Source organism: Capsella rubella, unplaced genomic scaffold (genome assembly GCF_000375325.1).
Source record: "Capsella rubella cultivar Monte Gargano unplaced genomic scaffold, Caprub1_0 scaffold_4, whole genome shotgun sequence".
NCBI lineage: Eukaryota > Viridiplantae > Streptophyta > Magnoliopsida > Brassicales > Brassicaceae > Capsella > Capsella rubella.
This window is the reverse complement of record NW_006238920.1, coordinates 2,985,200-3,005,250: the sequence shown is the minus strand read 5'-3', so window position 1 is coordinate 3,005,250 and position 20,051 is coordinate 2,985,200. Positions and strand designations below refer to the sequence as shown.

General features: G+C 31.3%; 2 protein-coding genes across 4 annotated transcripts; one reads left to right on the top strand and one right to left on the bottom strand.

Annotated features, from left to right (window-relative positions):
• Positions 1 to 13,803: 13,803 nt before the first annotated feature.
• On the bottom strand, positions 13,804 to 15,690 carry LOC17890186 (heat stress transcription factor A-2). 3 transcript variants are annotated; one of them, XM_023784096.1, is made up of 3 exons: positions 15,251 to 15,690; positions 14,116 to 14,890; positions 13,804 to 13,949 (listed from the first exon to the last, which is right to left on the bottom strand). In XM_023784096.1, the coding sequence occupies exons 1-2, from the start codon at positions 15,557 to 15,559 to the stop codon at positions 14,156 to 14,158; spliced, it is 1,044 nt and encodes a 347-aa protein (XP_023639864.1). In that variant the 5' UTR covers positions 15,560 to 15,690; the 3' UTR covers positions 13,804 to 13,949; positions 14,116 to 14,155. The 3 variants fall into 3 exon arrangements, with proteins under 3 accessions (XP_023639864.1, XP_023639866.1, XP_006296521.1); XM_023784098.1 differs by lacking the exon at positions 13,804 to 13,949 and adding an exon at positions 15,139 to 15,167 and having other exon boundaries at positions 13,984 to 14,890; positions 15,249 to 15,363; XM_006296459.2 differs by lacking the exon at positions 13,804 to 13,949 and having other exon boundaries at positions 13,984 to 14,890.
• Positions 15,691 to 18,234: 2,544 nt separating this feature from the next.
• LOC17890307 (tubulin-folding cofactor A) lies at positions 18,235 to 19,758 on the top strand. Its single transcript, XM_006295147.2, has 4 exons — positions 18,235 to 18,330; positions 18,949 to 19,106; positions 19,242 to 19,328; positions 19,522 to 19,758. Exons 2-4 carry the CDS (start codon positions 18,954 to 18,956, stop codon positions 19,627 to 19,629), a joined length of 348 nt encoding a protein of 115 aa, XP_006295209.2. The 5' UTR covers positions 18,235 to 18,330; positions 18,949 to 18,953; the 3' UTR covers positions 19,630 to 19,758.
• Positions 19,759 to 20,051: the final 293 nt, after the last annotated feature.

Genomic DNA, 20,051 nt, shown 5'->3' with positions numbered 1-20,051 from the left:
CAGCCCACGGTTTATCATGGGTTAGTACCTAGTATATGATTATGACTTTGTAAATCAATCAATTGTAAAATTAAAAGAGAATGAGTAAAAATCGAATCTGAATATTGTTTAAACTATATACCAATAAAAAAAAAATGAATTTAGTAAGGTTATTGTGGTTGTAATGAAATAAAAGTGAAATAAATTTTACTATGTTTTAGAAGGTTACGAATATTTACAAAATCTGAATTTTAAGTTTACAAAAATTATTTAATAAAAAATATTTTGATCAATCTCACAAGTGCTTGTAGATGTCAAGCGGGGCTTGCCGTGGAGTAAACCATGCTTCTACCTTTTAGTCACTCTCTCTCTATCTCTCTCTCTCTCTCTCTCTCTCTCTCTCTCTCTCTATCTCTATCTCTATCTCTCTCTCTATCTCTATCTCTCTCTCTCTCTCTCTCTCTCTCTCTCTCTCTCTCTCTCTCTCTCTCTCTCTCTCTCTCTCTCTCTCTCTCTCTCTCTCTCTCTCTCTCTCTCTCTCTCTCTCTCTCTCTCTCTCTCTCTCTCTCTCTCTCTCTCTCTCTCTCTCTCTCTCTCTCTCTCTCTCTCTCTCTCTCTCTCTCTCTCTCTCTCTCTCTCTCTCTCTTATTTTGGATCACCAATTTTTCTTCCTTTATTAGTTGAAAATATTATTGATGATTTTTTCTTGGCATCTTAATGGGTTAGGGGATCAAAAGGCTATATATGGAGAGAGATAGTTACTAGATTGGAATCATCACACCCAGGGTTGTTAACATGGCAAATGGTTGCACCACAACAACATATAGAAAAGTGGGAAAGCCTTAGAAGACCGATATGCTATTGAGGAGAGTGCAAAGTCGTTCGCCAAGTTTGCATGGGCTTGACTGAGAAAAAATATCACAGTCTCGAAAAAGAGAAAAATTGGAAAGTGTTGATTATGATTAAATAAAATTTATAAAATAATTGATTAGGGTTTGAGAAGAATTTTTGGTTTAATGGAAATGATTTTATATTAATTGAGTATTACATATTCATTTTAAAAAATTTGAATCACAATTTATGTAGAAATTCGTTCACATTTTTATTAACTTTACATCTATATATTTTTTTGGTAATTTCTGCTTACTATTTATAGATTTTACGTATATTAATTTTGTGTATTATATGATGAATCAAAACAATTAAAATTAAATCAATTAAATATGAGAAGATAATCATAACTTTAAAATATTAAAAAAACTACTATATATCTAGTGTAATTAAATAAATCGTCAAAAATTACATCAAAATCCCGGCTGTGTTGCGGAAACATATGTCTATCGCGATAAAACCCTTACTATAAGAAGCTGAAATTGCAAAAAAAAAAAAAAAAAAATCAAAACAAAACTCACCAAAATTATTTAATTTTGTTGTTTTCTCTGATAATTATTCAAAATATTTCAAAAGATAAACATGTTATGTTAAAAATGAGTTATCTGTAAATATATACCTATTTTACCAAAAAGAAATTATTAAAAAGGAAATATTAAGCAAATTATGCTAAAAGAAAGAAAATATTAAGCAAATTATGCAAAAGGAAAGAATATAATAAGCAAATTATGCAAAAACATATTTCAAAAGTCTGTATATAAAATAGCGTTGTATAATGAAGTATATATAACTATTTCATTATACTTATTTTAAGCTAGTAATATATATATTTATTTATTTGTTATGTAGATATGTGAAAATCACATTTTTTTTTCTTTTTCTTTTTGTTTTCTTTTTCAAGTAACTGAATAGATCATAAACTTCAGAACTAAAAGAAGCGGAACTAAACCAATACCTCGAAAACCAAATGGAACTACCCATAACCGAACCGAATATATTCACATTTAACAAAAGTCCTCCTTCTTCTTCTTCAACTCCTTCTTCAATTCCTTCATCTTCTTCAATTCCTTCATCTTCTTCAATTCCTTCATCTTCTTCAATTCCTTCTTCTTCGCAGCGTAGTCTGAGTGGTTGATGGACGGAGGCACCATTTTGTCAGATTGAGAGTAGAGAGAGTCTGTATATAAAAACATAGAGAGTCTAAATAGCTACCTAAAATGTGGTAAACTTTTGATACTAATAGACTCGTTTTCTAGTAACTAATAAGCATATTTATCTTAACTTGTGGACAAGAACAGGTCCATGGAAAATTGGGGACAAGAACAGGTCCATGGAAAATGCTCCCAGAGAAGCCACAATGAGACGGATCGATCCTGTACCTCTTAAGATAATGAACGTTCCAAGCCAAAACCGAATAAATCCTGGTCTCTCTCAAAATTATGTTAAACATATTGTGTTAAAAAAATTTAGAGATATATATATACTTAACTTAGCAAAAAGAAAAAGAAAAGAAAGCAAATATTAAGCAAAAAATATGCAAATCATATTTAAAATATCATTGTATTATAAAGTATCTGTAACTTTAGTTACACTTATTCTAAGCTAATAATATTTAATAAATATTTTTATTATGTAGATATGTAATTTAGATATATTTTTTTTTCAAGAAAAGAAGATGATATACATCTAATCAATTAATAACATCACATATTTTGTTAATTACATTTTTTACATATCTTGAGATTTGGTGAGAAGGTTCAAACTTTAAAAATATGATTCACAAATTTCCTATTCCTTTTCTTTTGACAAAAACAAAAATTTTAATCATTTTCCAGTTAATATATATTAACATAATTTAAAAATACCATTAGGTTGCTTTATCTTCCTTACTTATGTAGAATTTTTTTTATGATAGGTTTATAATTTGAGAATTTTTGAGAAATACCCCTTTTGGTGTACCCCTTTTTAAAAATATCCCTTTTATCTATCCATCTTCAAAAATACCCCTTTTTAAATATAAAAAATTATAAAGTTTTATATAGTTTATAAGGTACTTCTATATAATAACTACTACTGGGAGATTCGATACAAATATTTAAAAATGTTTTAAATAGTTTTAAATCGTTTTTATAAGTTTTATAAGGTTTTTAAAAGGTTTTTAAAAGGATTTATACGGTTTTTATAAGGTTTTTATAAGATTTTATAATTTATTTTTACGCTATTTATGAAAGTTATATAAAGTTTTATACACATATAAAGGTAATTTATGTATATATTTATAAGCTTACACACATATTTGGATAAATTTCAACATTTTTAGTGGGTTTTTTGATAAAGTTTGAAAAGGGGGTATTTTTAAAAAGAGGTATATGAAAAGGGGTATTTTTGAAATTCCCCCTAATAATTTTTACTTTTTTATTTTTAAATATTTTAATAAATCTATAATTGATATGTGCTAACATTTTATCAATGCAATTGACAGATGATCATGATAATGACTAACTTATTTAAATTAACTTATTGAATGCAAATATTCAAATCTTATAATATGTAGTTTTTTATAATTCGTATTTGAAAGATTTTTTAATGTTTTCCTCAACGATGCTATAATTTATTTTAGAATTTTTATGTTTATTTGCGTTGTTTGTATGAATTTATTTACAAATGACTATATTTGTATTTAACATCATATTTTAGATTGATGTTAATTTGAAAGAACTTTACCATCATATTAAATAATAATTAATTAATTTTCATAGTCTGAGAATGATTTTTTGAAAAATTGAAAGTTAAGAAATAAAAATTTTTACAAAATGGTATAAAATGGTATAATCATGTTTTAGAGGATAATTGCTAAATTATGCTTTTTTAAAATATTATAGCAATATTATGAGTAATGGTGAATAGCTCCCAAATAGCTCCCAAATGTTTTGGTGATTGTTAGTTTGACATTACTAGATTTTTATAATTAACGTTTAATAACGAATTTTAAGATATATATATATATATACACGTTTATTTGATACTTCAGATTAAATAAAATCTCTTTCCAAATGAAATTAATTTTTCTTATTTTTTCAAAAAAAAAATTTAGAAATTATTTTTTATAAGTTATAATAAATATTAATTTTAATTTAATTTTAAATAAAGATAACCCGTCCATCGGACGGGTACTACTAGTATGATATAATATTCATGATGATGCAAATATTTCATAAGATTAGCTTATAATTGACTAACTTACTGTTTTTTTTTTAATTTTGAAAATATTCTTATTACTAATGTTTTATTAATATGATTTTTAATATTTTCAATCATTTTCCTTTAGAACTACTACTAAGTAATTGTTGCAATTCCTGATTTTTTTTCTTTCTATTTTGAAATATTCTTGTTTTTATTACTAATTTATATAATTAATTATCATTAATTAATTGTCACGTATTGCGATATAGTGAGTTAGAAACTTTTAAAAGATGCAATAGCGAGATTGTCATAATTAATTTACAAATGGGGAGGCTAAACTTGGGAAATAAGGAAGAACGAGATTGTCACTGGGACAAGAAGGTGAATAAGAAAAGATGCAATTAGTGAATAGAAATAGGGTTTAGGTGTTGAAATAGAAGAAGGTTTTGAGAGCGGTTCTTAAGAGAACCATCTTGTCACCGTTTTTGGAAATTGCCAATACTTTGAGGCGCGAAAAAATGAGAATCAGACTATCTTGTTCAAGTCAAAGGTGAACATCTTGTCCATTATTGATAATTTGCCTCTTGTGTTGTTGTAGTTAGTGAGCCTCTAAACGTGTTGCAAATCATCGCCATATGTCTATGAAATCAACACAAGATGACGGTCATCATCGGCACTCTCCATGTGAAAATGAAAAAAGGATGATGATGATAACGATGCCTGAATAATGGGATTTGGAACCATTCGAATCATCTCGTTGTTAAAAACAAAAGCAACCAACTTGGTGTTATCTTGGCTGAACCAATACACCATCTGTTTGCAAAAGTTGGTGCTTGTTCATGCTTTATCCCATGAGGAGTATGAGGTGGAATCATCATCCTCCATTGCTTTTCAACGAAATCAAAAACCTCGCATGATGAGTTGTTGTCGATGTTTTGTAACCAGACTAATTTATATGTTTATGTGACGTAGTCTTTTCCAAGTCCTAGGAGGTGTTTTCCAAATGCTGGTCGAGGGGACTCTACCTTGTATATATGTATTTATGCTATTTGATAAATGTAAGTTAAAAACTATATTAAATTTAGTTACAGCTCGTATTAACTTTCTCAATATGAAAGTAAAATTCTCATTAAAGTGTAAAAGAATCATACAACTCCTATTTATATGTATCTCAGATTTAGAGTGGAATAAGCTAAAGGAGACTTATAACCACATGTTACATATAAACCTTATACATAATGTTAATATACCCCCCCCCTCAAGCCTGATCTTCTTTAGGAGAGTAAAGGCTTGAAACCGACATACGGCTGAGTATGTGATGAAAAGGACCAGGTTGGAGTGGCTTGGTGAGAATGTCTGCTAGCTGGTTCTCTGAAGAGACATGTAAAAGCTTCAAAAAACCATTCTTCACCTGATCCTTTGTTGTGTGGCAGTCAAGATCCACATGTTTAGTCCTTTCATGAAAAACATCATCGTTAGCGATGTGAATTGCTGATTTGTTGTCACACAACAGCTTCACTTGAGAATCCATTGAAATGTGAAGGTCCTTCATCAATTGACTAAACCATAACAACTCTTTTGTAGCTTGAGCCATGCTCCTATATTCTGCTTCAGTACTACTTGAGCTTGATATATCTTGTTTCTTTGATTTCCAGGTGATCAATGAGTTGCCAAGAAAGATACAGATTCCAGAAACCGACCTTCTAGTGTCAGTACATGTACCCCAATCTGCATCAGCAAAACCATTAAGACATAGTTCTGTTGAAGAAGAGAAGAATAAACCTTGGCCTGGATTGTTCTTTAAGTACTTCAATATGTATTGAGCAGCATGAAAGTGAACATCAGTAGGGCATGAGAGGAATTGACTCAGTCGATTCACTGCAAAAGTAATATCCGGTCTTGTAATGAATAGATACAACAATCTCCCTATCAACTCACGATATGGTCTAGCATCTGGTGATAGTGTCCCTGTTTCCTTGCTGAGATGTTCCTTCGGATCCATTGGAACAGATTTTGGTTTGCACCCTAACAGTCCATAATCAGCAAGTAAATTAAGGCAATACTTTCTTTGACATACCGAGATACCAGATGAGTTTATTGCAATCTCCAATCCAAGGAAGAACTTTGCTGGTCCTAAGTCTTTTGTCTTGAATTGTCTTGCAAGAATAGCTTTCAAAGAAATCACAGCTGCATCATTGTTGCTAACAATTAGAATATCATCAACATATACCAATAAGGCTATGAAAGATGTATCCTCAATCTTAACAAACATAGTATTATCTGCATAAGATTGTTCAAACCCATCATCAAGAATGGCTTTGGAGAGACACTTGTACCATTGTCATGAGGCTTGCTTAAGCCCATATATTGATTTATGGAGCTTACACACAACATTAGGAGGCAAAGAATATGTTGTTGTTGTATACCCTTCAGGGAGACTCATATAAATTTCTTCATCTAGATCACTATGCAAGAAAGCACTAGTGATATCCATTTGAGTCAGACTCCAATTGAATCTTGCTGCTAAGCCAAGAATGAATTTCACACTAGCTAACCTAGCAACAAGTGAGAAAGTATCAAAGTAATCAACTCCTTCCTGCTGTGTGAATCCCTTAGCAACTAAACGAGCCTTATACCTTTCTATAGAGCCATCAGCATTGTATTTTATGGTATAGACCCATTTAGAGCCTACCACATTCTTCCCTGGTGGCAATGTAACCACACTAAAAGTCTTATTAAGCTCCATAGATTCCAGTTCCACATCCATGACTTCATTCCATTTCTCAGATATTATGGCTTGTCTAAAGGTTTTGGGTTCTGTTTCTAGGGTAATAGAAAAGATATAAGCTTGGTAATGCTTATTTAGAGTATCATAAGAAAGAAATGATTGTATTGGATTAGGGGTTGTGTATTTCTTAGGAAAAATATCAGAAGTAGAAGTTTGAGCAAGAGCACAATGGTTATCAGAAAGATAACATGGTGCTTTGGTCGGTCGCCTTGATCTGCCTTGATGTAATGAACTTGTGGTTGTCTCTGCAGGTACAGTCTCAAAAGAAGGATGTGTGTTGCTAGAGTGTGAAATGTGTGTGGCACTATTATGCGATGCTGATGCAGAAGACTGTCCTATAGTACTCGATGAATGTATGACATGTGAATGATCATTATTGTTATATGCAGCAATATCCGGAACTGATAATGGTAAAACCACAGTGTCAAAAACATCAGAAACATATTTAGCATTGTCGTGAAAAGGAAAAACAGTTTCATGAAAAACAACATTCTTAGAAACAGAGATTTGATTTGTATCCAAATGTAAAACCTTATAGCCTTTATAACCAAATGAATATCCCAAGAAAACACATTGATCAGCTCTAGGACTAAACTTATGCCTATCCTTTTGTAAAGTAGAGACATAACAGAGGCATCCACAAGATCTTAAAAAAACAAAATTTGGTGTTTTCTTTGTTAAGAGTTCATATGGAGTGAGATTGTTTAACAAAGGAGATGGAGTTCTATTAACAAGAAACACAGCAGTCAAGAGACAATCACTCCAATAAGCTAAAGGAATGTTGGATTGAAAAAGTAAAGCTCTTGCAACATTTAGTAAATGCTGGTTATTACGCTCTGTGGTGTGTAAGCACAAGCAAATTGATGTATCATACCATTTTCCCTTACTAATTATGTAAAAGCTAATTCAGGGGCGTTATCTATTCTAATGGCTTTAATCTTTGTATTATATTGAGTCAAAACATATTGTATGAAAGAAGGGAACTGAACTGTAACTTCTCTTTTATTTCTTAGCATATAAACCCAAGTTACACGAGTGCAGTCATCTACTATTGTGAGGAAATACTTGTAACCTTCTATAAACTCAATTGAAAAAGGACCCCATACATCTAAGTGGACAAGATCAAACGGTAAAGAAGACAAATGATTATTTGACTGAAAAGGCAATTTTTTTTGTTTTGCTAAAGGACATATTGAACAATGACTATCAGACTTTAGACTCGATAACGGTAAATGTAAAGTACCCGATAACACTTTTAACTTGTCAGAAGATGGATGTCCAAGGCGCTGATGCCAGAGATGACCATCAACCTTCAAGGATCCAGAGAATTGATGTGATGATGATAGTGTATGAATGATTTCAGATGATGGTGATGATGAAGCTGAATTTAACATGTCAAGTTATAAGATGTATAAATTGTCAAGAAGAACTCCTCTACCAATCATTAAGTCCTGAATAGACTCCTAAATATAACAAAAATCAGGGAAAAAATGAGCAGATCCTTGATTATGTTTTAACAAACTACTAACAGATATGAGATTGAATCTAAATGCATGAACATGCAAAACATCAGTCAATGTGAGTGAATCAGACAAATGCACAGTGCCACAGTGTGTGATATCCACTCTAGCTTCATTAGGTAGTGAGACTGTAACTCCAGAGACTGTTACAGTTTCATTAAAAAAAGCCAAATCTTAGCAAACATGACTTGTTGCTCCAACGTCAATTATCCAACTACCATGTGGGATATGTAATGAAAGAGATGAAAGACATTGATGTTGGAAAGTTAATTTGCTGTTTTCAAAACGAAGTGAAGTTGAGGGGAAAAGAAGATGGAAAAGAATTGGTTATAGTTTTGTTACCATATGAAGATTGGACAGCCATAGCACCATGTTCTGTAATAGAAGAAACCTTTGGATTAGGGATTGGAGCCTCTGAAACCTTCACATGAGCATTCAGTTGTTGTAAAAGAGATTGAACTTGATCACTGTTCAGATTGCTTATATCAAGATCAACAGCACTAGTAGCAGGTGGAGGCATGTATGGGAGAGAAGATGATCAAGATCCAGCGATTACATTGGCCACAGTGTGACTTTGAGGACGAGTAGTATAAGTTTTTCCTCTTGATTGCCACTGTTGGTTTTGCTGAAATTGTTGAGATGGTTGGAATTGTTGTGATCCTGTCTTTGATCCATTCTGATATCCTGAGAAGCTGCTCTTGAAACCAGGTATATAACCAGGAGGATAACATGACCTGTCTGTCCACAATGTGTGCAAATGGGACGAGAAGACCTTGGCCTGTAGTTGTTCTGACAGCAGCATAAGCAACATTATCATAAGGACCAGTATAAACTTGTTGATATTGGCTTGATGTAGCCTGATTCTGGATGATGATATTACTGTCTTGAACATTATCTGAAGCTTGAAAAATCATGCTATCAGTCTTTGGTTTAATCACCTTCTATCTCTCATCAGATGTCACCATGTTAAAAGCATCCTCAATGTTTAGTATGGGTTTCAACATAAGAATATGTCTACGAGTGGATTCATATGACTCATTGAGATCCATCAAGAACTTTGTGACACAGCTTCTCTGCTGTAATTTCTCCCATAACGCAGCTGCATTGCACTCACACTTCCCATAAGTACAACCTGGCAATTCCACATAATTCTTGTACTCTTCCCACAGAGTAATAAGAGATGTATAATATTGAGTCACATTCATTGACCTTTGTTGAATACGACCTAGCTTCTGTTCAATTTCATACACTCTGGGTGCATCGTCTTGCTTAAAACGAGCCATAAGATTGTTCCATATACCCTCAGCAGTTGAAATGAACAAGACTCTGTCCTATGGTTTTATCTACAGAGTTGATAATCCAGGTTGCTACAATATCATTGCAACGAGACCAGCTACCAAAATCCCTATGTTCCTCAAGTGGTTTAGTAATCGTACCGTCGATAAAGCCGAGTTTATTGCGGACATTGAGAGCAACAGGTATCGACCTTCGCCAAGAATAAAACTCAGCACCATATGTGAGGCGATCCAAGACAATCTGCAGTCCCGCATGATCCGAGCTGTGTATTGATCAGAATTTGAGTTCGTCGTTTCACTATTTGATGTAGCCATAACAGATGTGGAAGAAAAGATTGTGTAATGTGAAAGATGTAATAATCAGAAATCAGTGATGAAGAACGAAGAAAAAGAAGATTGCGATAGCGGAATAAGAGATCCCGAGAATAATCCAAGCAAGATACGTTGCAAAATCGAACAAGATCTGGTGATTGGAAAGACTCATCGCGAAGAAGATGAAGACGAGTAAAGAAGATGAAGAAAAGATGAAATCGGAGCTGTAGAATGATAAATCTGAACTCAGTGATGAAGAATTGAAGCTCGGTGGTGAAGATTCGAGATCAAGAAGAAAAAATTGAAGAAGAAATCACTATTGTTGAATCGGAAAAGCTTGGGTTCTCGAGAAAAAGAATGAGAATAGAGAAAGTTTGTTATTTTGCTCTGATACCATATTAACTTTCTCAATATGAAAGTAAAATTATCATTAAAGTGTAAGAGAATCATACAACTCCTATTTATATGTATCTCAGATTCAGAGTGGAATAAGCTAAAGGAGATTTATAACCACATGTTACATATAAACCTTATACATAATGTTAATAGCTCGAAAAACATCATATTAGAATAAAATCATGTATAAAATGATGGGTTACAACTTTTCAAGATTTTTCTGCATAATAATTGTGTAATATGTGCACTATTGCCAAAATTTCGACATCGGACATATAATCTTTATAGGCATATGTTTTGTATTTCTTCTTTAAGGCTAATATAAATCAGCCAAGACTTTTTTGTGTGTTTATGTTTAAATAAGACTGGAAATTTATATAATTTAATAAGGGTTAAGTATTGTGCCAAAAAAACCAAATAAGTATTCGAGTATCTATCTGTATATATATAAAGTTACATTTTCTCTCTTCTCCTTCTGCCACATCACCGCCACTTCATCTGCTACATCATCAAAGTCTTTAAAAAAATTATTAATAAACTTAAAATGGAATGGACTTGAGGCTCAACGGTTATACAACAATCAAACCGGTTAAGAAACATCGAAAAAACGTCGGATACACGAATTTGGAACTGGATAGTTAAACGGAGTAGGGAATACATCTACTAGAACTGTTGTTTACAATAGCAACTTGTTTGCAACTATGACACCGATTTTGAAACCATTTGTAGGAGTAAACGAATATGAATGTAGGAAGAAACTAAAAACAAGCCAGATACCAGAAACCTTATCTCTGTAATCCCATGCCTAACAAAAAGAGAGAATATCGCAGAAACTTGCCATCGACCTCTGGCGAATAGCAAATAACAATAATTACTTCAAATACTAAACTAATACAAAACTGAAAAAAAAAATATTCATGTGAAAAATAGAATAACAAAAATGACAACGGTAAAAAACAAAAAAAAAAACATTAAAAACAAAAAAAAAACAACAAAAAATCATAATATAAATTAAAAAATAAAATAAAAATTATAAATCTCAACAACTAGTAGATTATAAAACTTGGACTTCTTTCTAGGGTGTAAGAAGTAGAGATTATCAAATTTTATACATAGAAGAGCTTGCACATATATTGAATTCTTGTACAAAAATCATCCATTGATTAGAAGTCTAACACATGGATCTGATCTTATTATATTTTCAATCTTGCTTGACATACGTGAAAATACATATCATCTTTGATCCAATTTATATATCCTTCACCATTAAAAAATATATAAATTGTTTTTAAATACATACATAATGCATAATGATAAATATGTTTGCCACATTACTGCAAAGCATAATACATTATGTTAAATATGATTGTGATCTTTGATAAAGATCTTGTAGTCATGTTTAATTAGTTAGACTGACAATAGCAGTTACGATATATTTTTTTCACATCAAACACACTTATTGAAAATTAGTTGAATTATTGTCCTAAATTTATAGACGAGATGAGTGGACAGATGCTTGTAAAGAATTGCTACATTAGTGGTGCCAAAACTCCCAACATTAGATTTACATTAATGGACATAATGTTAATAATAAGGGGTACTAAAGTGGTATATATATGGAAGATTATATGAAGTTTGTAGGAATTAGTCTTAGAAGAAAACATTATTAAGAATATGAGAAAGGCATAGCTGATTTGGAATACTTAAGTGGCATTGGTTGAAGACTAATAGAAGTTCTTATAATGGAAAGGGTGAATTGCAACTTGTTATCTTAAAATGTTTTCATTTTGACATACTTTGTGTTGTTAGTGTATTTTTTCACTAATTGTCATTACTATTAGCCAATATTCACTAAATTTTATGACCATTTTCCCCATCAAAGAAAAAAAACAAAAGTTTGCAAAGGACGGTTATCAAGGTCGTGCGGCCGAGTATTTTTATCATCATGATTTACCATTTGTGCTACTTGATAGTCTGACTTAACCGTATACTTAACCGATTTTATAAATGGCCAAAACATAGAATCAAGACCCTTAAGGAACCTCAATGTTATATCATTTATGAAGGAGACATCATGTAGATCGATGAGAACCTGAAACATATCTATTTTCCATGAGTTTGTCTGAGAATATAGTATTTTCCCTTAGTTAATTGTTTAGTTTGGATATAACTGACTACATTATCTACGAGAATATATCGTAATTAACATATATTCTATGAAATGAAATGATCAAGATTTTATCGATAGTGTTACTAATAACTAAAAAACGGCTAAAATTAATCTGGATAATTTGTTAAATGCTTTTTCATATCCTTATAATGATATCATGTAGTTATCAACCTCAATTAACAAAAAAATAAAAATAAATCATATATATATTGTATATACAGCAAAACCTCTATAAATTAATATTTTAAAATATTAGTTTCTATATATTAATAAAATTTTCTAGTCTCAAGTGTAATTTTAGACACATTTCAATAAAATAATAAGATAATAATTTTTTTTGAATTTTTTTTGTATATATATGGTCCGAGAATTAATACTATATACATGTAAAACATTTAGTGAAATATGAGTCTAATGTTATTTATTTTCAAATTTACATTAACTTTTGTTAGAATTAAACTTTATTAGATTTCATGTATCAAAATTTTAGAGTGTTTCATTCATTAATGATGAATATTGTTTTTGTTGTAATTGATTCTAAAAAACATATTGATTATAGTAATTAAATCTTATTTTTGATGTATATTTTTAATTTTTTTATCAAATTAGGAAAATTTCTCTATTAATTAATAATTATTCATTTATCGATAAATTAATACCTCTATAAATTAATAGGTTGTTACGGTCCCAATATTAATACTTTATAGATGTTTTACTGTATGTGGAAGAGTTGAAAGAGTTGGATCTGGAAAGATCGTATCCGTATAGAAAGATTCATGGATCTCATAGCTCAATTTCTGAGATTAGCTTTATGCAATTTTTGAATATCATGTAGTTATCAACCTCAATTAACAAACATAAGTGTCTATCTTCTACATCTTTTCTCTTAACTTAATTACATCAATCATGAAAACACTCAAACAAAATTCATAGTCTCTAATTCATCAGAATTCAGGACATTAAAATGCACAAAAACCAAAACTCAGTGACTTGGTTGACACAAAACCAAAAGTGCCAAAAAACTCCTTAGACCATGCACATTGGTGGGACAAACATTGGTCAAAATTTTTTTATATATTCTTTTTTATTTTATTTTTACAATTAAAACAAAAAACAAAAACAAAAAAAATAACCAATCGCGGATCGCCACATATCAGTAGGGTGCGTACGTCCTTCAGTTTTTTTTTTTTAAAATTTAATTTTGTGTTAAAAATTAGATGGGACTATGGCAAGTACGCCAATAAACATGGCCTTATGTACCATTACTAATTGAGAAACACTTTTATAGTATCTTGTCTCTTTTCACAAACAAACTTAACAAAAGTTACTAAATTCAGATCTTCCCTCTAAGTGCTGAGCGCAAGAGTACTAATAGTAACACTCGGAACTTGATACTCATGTTGCTCTCTCGAGACCTGGTGAAGGAAGAACAAACTTAACAACTGAAACTGTTAAACCAAATCAGAGTTTATTTATTCATCAGAACATGAAAACACAAATGTACAACAAACCATACTCCATTGAGTCAAAACAAGAAAACAAACAATTCAACCAGTAAATAAAAGTGGTAGCAGCAATTACCACAACTTAGAACAAAGTAGACGTGTTAAGTGTTGTATAGTCAAGGTTCTGAACCAAGAAAACCCATTTGATCAACCATATCATGTAGATCTTGACTGTCCCAATCCAAAGGTGAACCAACCAAATCTTCAACTTTTACATCCAACTCTAGATTATCATCTTCCATCATCCCATTCATAGCCTCCAAACACTGTTCCTCCTTACTAGGAACCAAATTACTCGACTCATTATCGATAGCTGCAGCGAGTAAACTCTCCATATCATCCTTCATCCCATCAAACCCCTGATCATGTAACAAATTCTCCTCCATAGTCCCCAAGCTTGGAGTAGAAGTAAGCCTACGTTTCCTTCCAACATCCAAACCAAACATACTCTTCTTCTCTTTACTCATCAAAGCAAACTGCTGTACAAAGTTCGGATTGTTCAACGCCTTAGCGAGGAACGTCATCATCTGCTGCTGTCTCTTCTCTGTAGCAAGCAAACGTTGCTCCATTGCTGCAACTTGACTCTTGGAGCTGTGTTGTTGCTGTCTCAGCCTAACTACCTCAGCTACAAGAACACCATGATCCCTCTTCAGCCTCTCTATCTCCCCATCAAACCCGTATTGCCCAACTTCAACACAGGACATCCCTGATCCAGATCCCGACCCTTGCTGATTCACATTCTGCAACCCCATGTTTCTCCTTCGTTTGATGTTCTTCAATAGATGCTTCTGTCCTGCTAAAAACCCTTCATTCGCAAATTCCCATCTATCTGGATCAATCTTTCTAAATCCCTGCAATCAACACATAAAAACTCCATCAGCTACTGAACCTAAAGCAATCTCCTTTCATTTCAAGATTCAATTTTTACTAACAAAAACAGAGCTTCAAAGATCTCTATATACAATATAAACTTCAAAGGCATATGCTTTAACATATTTATGAATGATTCAGCTACTAGTTCATAGGTTCTACAGTATTTTCCATGATTTTGCAGTGTTACACATGAATTTTAGTCGCTTTAAAAGCTTAAAGAACTAACCTTTATAGCTGAAGACTCATAGTAAAACCCATCTAAAGAAATCCAAAATCAAGATTAGAAAACAACAAAACAAACAACAACATGATAACACTAGCCAAAGAGGTATACTTACATAAGTATTAAGCTGACGAATAAAACTCGAGAAATTGCTATGCTTGAAGTAACGAGGAAGCAGAGTAGTTGAGAACTTATGAGAATCCCAAACCACAAAGCTGTTCCGACCATTACTCCAAGACACCACCGTGTCTGTCGCCGGATCCTCCACCATTTCGTAAGTCTTGGTCAGAAACGGCGGTGGCCCTGTTTCGTTTAAACCCTCCATTGGTCTCGGAGACGACGATGATCCCACAGACGAAGAAGCTGCAGCAGAACCACAAAACGTCACCGTTTCTTCCTCCATTTCTACTTTTAGTTGCTCCATTGCTTCCTTGTTTACTTCAAATCCATACAACAGAGATGCAAAGTTGAGACCTTTGGGGTTTTGTTGCTAAATTTAGAAGCTGGGTTTTGGGTAAAGGTTGTGACTTTTTGTGTGTGATCTGAGAGAGAGATGAAGCGTGGAGGAGAGAGAAATGAGTTATAAGGAAAGAGAGAAGAAGGTTCTAGAGACAAGACAATGGATCATTTACTTCTTTCACTGTGTATCAAAAAGCTTCTTTGACATTTGTCTTAGCACGTGGCGACAAGACATGGTTCCAGAAACTTCGTTACCTATCTAGAATCTATTTTTTGTTATATGGGCTGGGCCTAAAGGCCTTCTTAATACTCTTTAGCCCGTTTCTGATAGGCTATAACAAGGTTGAGAAATGATTTTCTGTATTACTTTTGTCGTCAGATGAAAAATAATTACAAAATATAAGAAAATTATTAAAAACCAAAAGTTTAATGTTAACCTGCTGACTAGAAAATGATTTACCGATTTCATTTGAAATTGTCGAAATTAGGTAGGAAGTTGATATATTTTTTTTTCTATATACAACAAGTTTCTCTCATTCGTAAATCATTTTTTAAAAATGAACTATCATAAAAGCAAGATTTCTTTTCTGATTTATATTTATAAAATATACTATCATATTTTTATTATTGGTAAATAGAGTTATTTTATTAATTCATTTCTGGGATTATTCAAAATATTTTAAATTCGTCTGGTGTTTTTATGCACGTATCTAAGCGTACTCATACATAATTATTTTACCAAAAAAAAAGAGTAGTGAATACATTTGTTTTACTTTTATATTTCAGGAAATCAAACATTTGATAGCACATTTATATATATATCACAATTTCTATTATTTTTTTTAGAAATAGTATAATTAATTGCGTTAATTTTAAATTAAAATTTTAGAATAATGGTATAAAAATATGTTTTCCATATAATTGTATCTCCAAATAAATCTTTAATTAATATGTTTTTTCTTACTTTATTCCTAGACAAGATGACCAAATCATTTCATATAATTTAGGCTCAAATCAATCAAAGGTAAGTGAATTAATCTGGTGCACCGTGGAAATCTCGTTCAAAACCTTAAGATATCAAACTCGGATATACTAAGGTGTTTTATAGATAGCTACTACTAGATATTACACATCGTGATTGTCAAAATCCCTCAAATGTTGCATAATTTTTTATGTTTGCGACGTTCGTATTCATTAAGACATCTACGGTAATCCAGCTATTGCAAGCCCTATACATAAATTTTAATGGTATTCCAACATGTCACTAATCCAAACCTCAAAATTGTTTCTTATTTCCCGTTCGGTCATTATATTTATGTTTTTCACAAATAATTGTATAAAATTTAATTTATGAAAACTAAATCATATTAAAATAAATAAAATAGAAAAATATTTTATTATATTAATAAAAAAGTTCACGAAATAGAATAAAATATTAAAATTTTTATTGTATTATAAACAAAAGTTACGAAAAAATAAAATACATTATAAAAGGTTCACACAAAATAAAAATACATTAAACAAACTTAACAAAAATTAAAACAAATTATACACAAGTAATAATATATGTAATACTGTGTGTTTTATCTATATATATAAAGTTAACTTTTTCTCTCTTCTCCTTATGCCTCATCATCTTCCACATCAGCTGCACATCATCATTCATCTTAGTTTTTTACATTGATTTAGAATTACAACATTTTAGTTTTTAATTTATTTTTTACTTAATAACTTAGCCTTTATTTAATTTTTATATTCAATAGTGGTTTAAAAAAATAAATAATATAGTAAAAAACATTTATGTCCAAAATAAATAAAACAAGTATCTATTTATAAAGTAATGATAAATTTTTTGATTAATGGGGCTAAATACAAAACAAGGATATTTATACTATACAGATAGATATATCACTAAATTGATGTCATCCGAAGCCATACCAGACGAGAACACAACCGATTTTATGCATAAGAAGTAGGAAAAAATAAAATGAAAATACTTGGATAAATAAATAAGTGGATTCACCAGAATAATTTGGCATACAAGAATTGAAGGCTTTTAAAATGTAAAGTTTGACTTAAATCAAAGTTAAAAAAATAACAATAAACATTTCATATACTAAATTAATACAAAAAAAAGAGTAAAAACAAAAAAATAAACAAAAAACAAAGAAAAATCAAAATATAAATTTTAAAATATAAAAAACAATTATAAAACTCCCGCGCGCAGCGCGGGTCAACAACTAGTAATATATAAAATGTATGTTTTATATTTTTTATGAGTTTTACCATTCTTAGTAATTTTCCTAAATATTAAAGACTTCATTACAATTTAAGTAATTTTTTATGGATTTTTTTGAGGATTCATTACTAAAATAAACAGCTTACATTTGTGTTAAATTATTGGCTAGTGGACCAATAGTAATAATTCGAAGAATTTAAAGAATAAGTATAGAACACAGACAGAAGTAGTACTGGTGTTGATTTACCAAAAGAAAAAAAAAGTACTGGTGTTGAGATAGTAGATTAGTGGATTCAAATTTAATTTAGTAACTGTTACCTTCGCAAGTAATACGACGTCGTTGTGTTTCTTTATTTATTTATTTTTCAACACGGCGTCGTGTGGTTCACGAAAGGGTTTATTCTTCTTTTCGATCTTCCGGGTTTTGCAGAAAAAAAAACCACTCCTTTTGGGTTTTGTCGTGAGAATCTTGGTTGTGAGCTATTCGATTAATCCAGGTTCATATCGCTTCCCTAATTTGTAAAACTTTGTCTCAGTAGTTCTGTTCAATTTTTCAGATTTTTTATTTGAATTGTGTTTCCTCGTACCCGGTTTGGTTTTGTCAAGTGTGTGTTCGTAGTAATACCGATATTTTTCTCTGTTGGATTCGTTGAATTTGGATTTAGATGATACCCTTTTATGTGTGTATAGAAATTTTATGAATTTGGATTCGTGTTCTGTAGTAATAGAGATCAAAGTTATGGTTTTTAATTCTAGGAGTATAAGATGATGGAGATGAGTAGATATAGCAGCATGTACTTACTTAAGACCAGTCTGTATAACTCTGTTATGCCTGAAATCTTCCGGATAACTCGGTCTGAATGATCTTCTAAGTTATCTCATATGTAATCTTGTTGTTTCTTTGATAATCAATGATTTGTTCACTCTAAAAAATCTATTCTTTTGGCAAAAATGTTTCAGTTTTGGCTTTTGTTTGTTGTTGTTGTGTTTTGTTTTAATCTATGATCACCTTTAGTGTTTATGATGTTATCAACTACTTTGGTTAGAGCTAGTTATGGAATCGTTGTTTGTTGGTAAATGTAGAAACTTTAATCTTGTTGTTTGCATTGGCGCAGAATCAATGGCAACAGAAAGAAACTTGAAGATTAAAACATCGACGGTGAAAAGGATTGTGAAAGAGCTTCACTCTTATGAGAAAGAGGTTGAGAGAGAAGCTGCTAAGACTGCTGATATGAAAGACAAAGGAGCTGATCCATACGACCTTAAACAACAGGTACAGTTTCAAAATATTAAGTGTGTTTTGATCAAAGTGGTATGTGGTCATGTAAGCTATGTATGTTAAGTATGTTACAGATTATAGATTCTGAAACTCTTGTTGTCCTTGTTTGTTCTATTTGGGTTGATGCAGGAGAATGTGTTGGGTGAGTCAAGGATGATGATTCCTGATTGTAACAAACGTCTTGAGGCTGCATTAGCTGACCTCAAGTCCACTTTGGTAAATACACTTTCCCATTTGTTATTGCTTGCTTAGCATTGTTCTAGCCTTTACTACTAGGTTCATAAGAAACGTAGAGCATGATCTCAAGTTTAGTCTCAGAGACAAATATTGAATAAGCAGAGATATAAAGTGAGACTATGAAATTGCTACTATGTGTTTTGTCTGTTAAGCAAAAAACTAAAAATTGCAGGCAGAATTGGAAGAGATGGTTGAGAAAGAAGGTCAAGAGATTGAAGATGCAAAGAAGACAGTCGTGGACGTTGAGAAGCAGTTTCACACCGAAGATGTCAGATTGTAGTAGCAGTTCTCAAACAACTTGTTTTTGTTGTTGTTAGATTTCCTCTACTTGAAAATGTTTCTCTTTGTATTTTTACTTTTGAAATCTCAATGAAATTATTAAAATCTCCAAAAATCTATAGCTTAAATTTCAAAATCATGGATTATATATATTTTAAATTATTAAATTAAATACTAACATATACAGTAATTACTTTGGAAATTTAAATTCACAAAAACTTTGGTTTAATTTTAAAATTAACAAAGATCATTATCCAGCTGGGTTGGGCGTTTGGATATCGGATCGATTATGTTAGGATTTTTCGGATTTTGGTTTTTTTTTGGATATTGGTTCTAACATCAATTTGGGTATTTATAAAATTTGGATCAGTTTCGGTTCGAATAATTCGGATTTTGGATCGGTTTAGATAAAATTGTTCATAA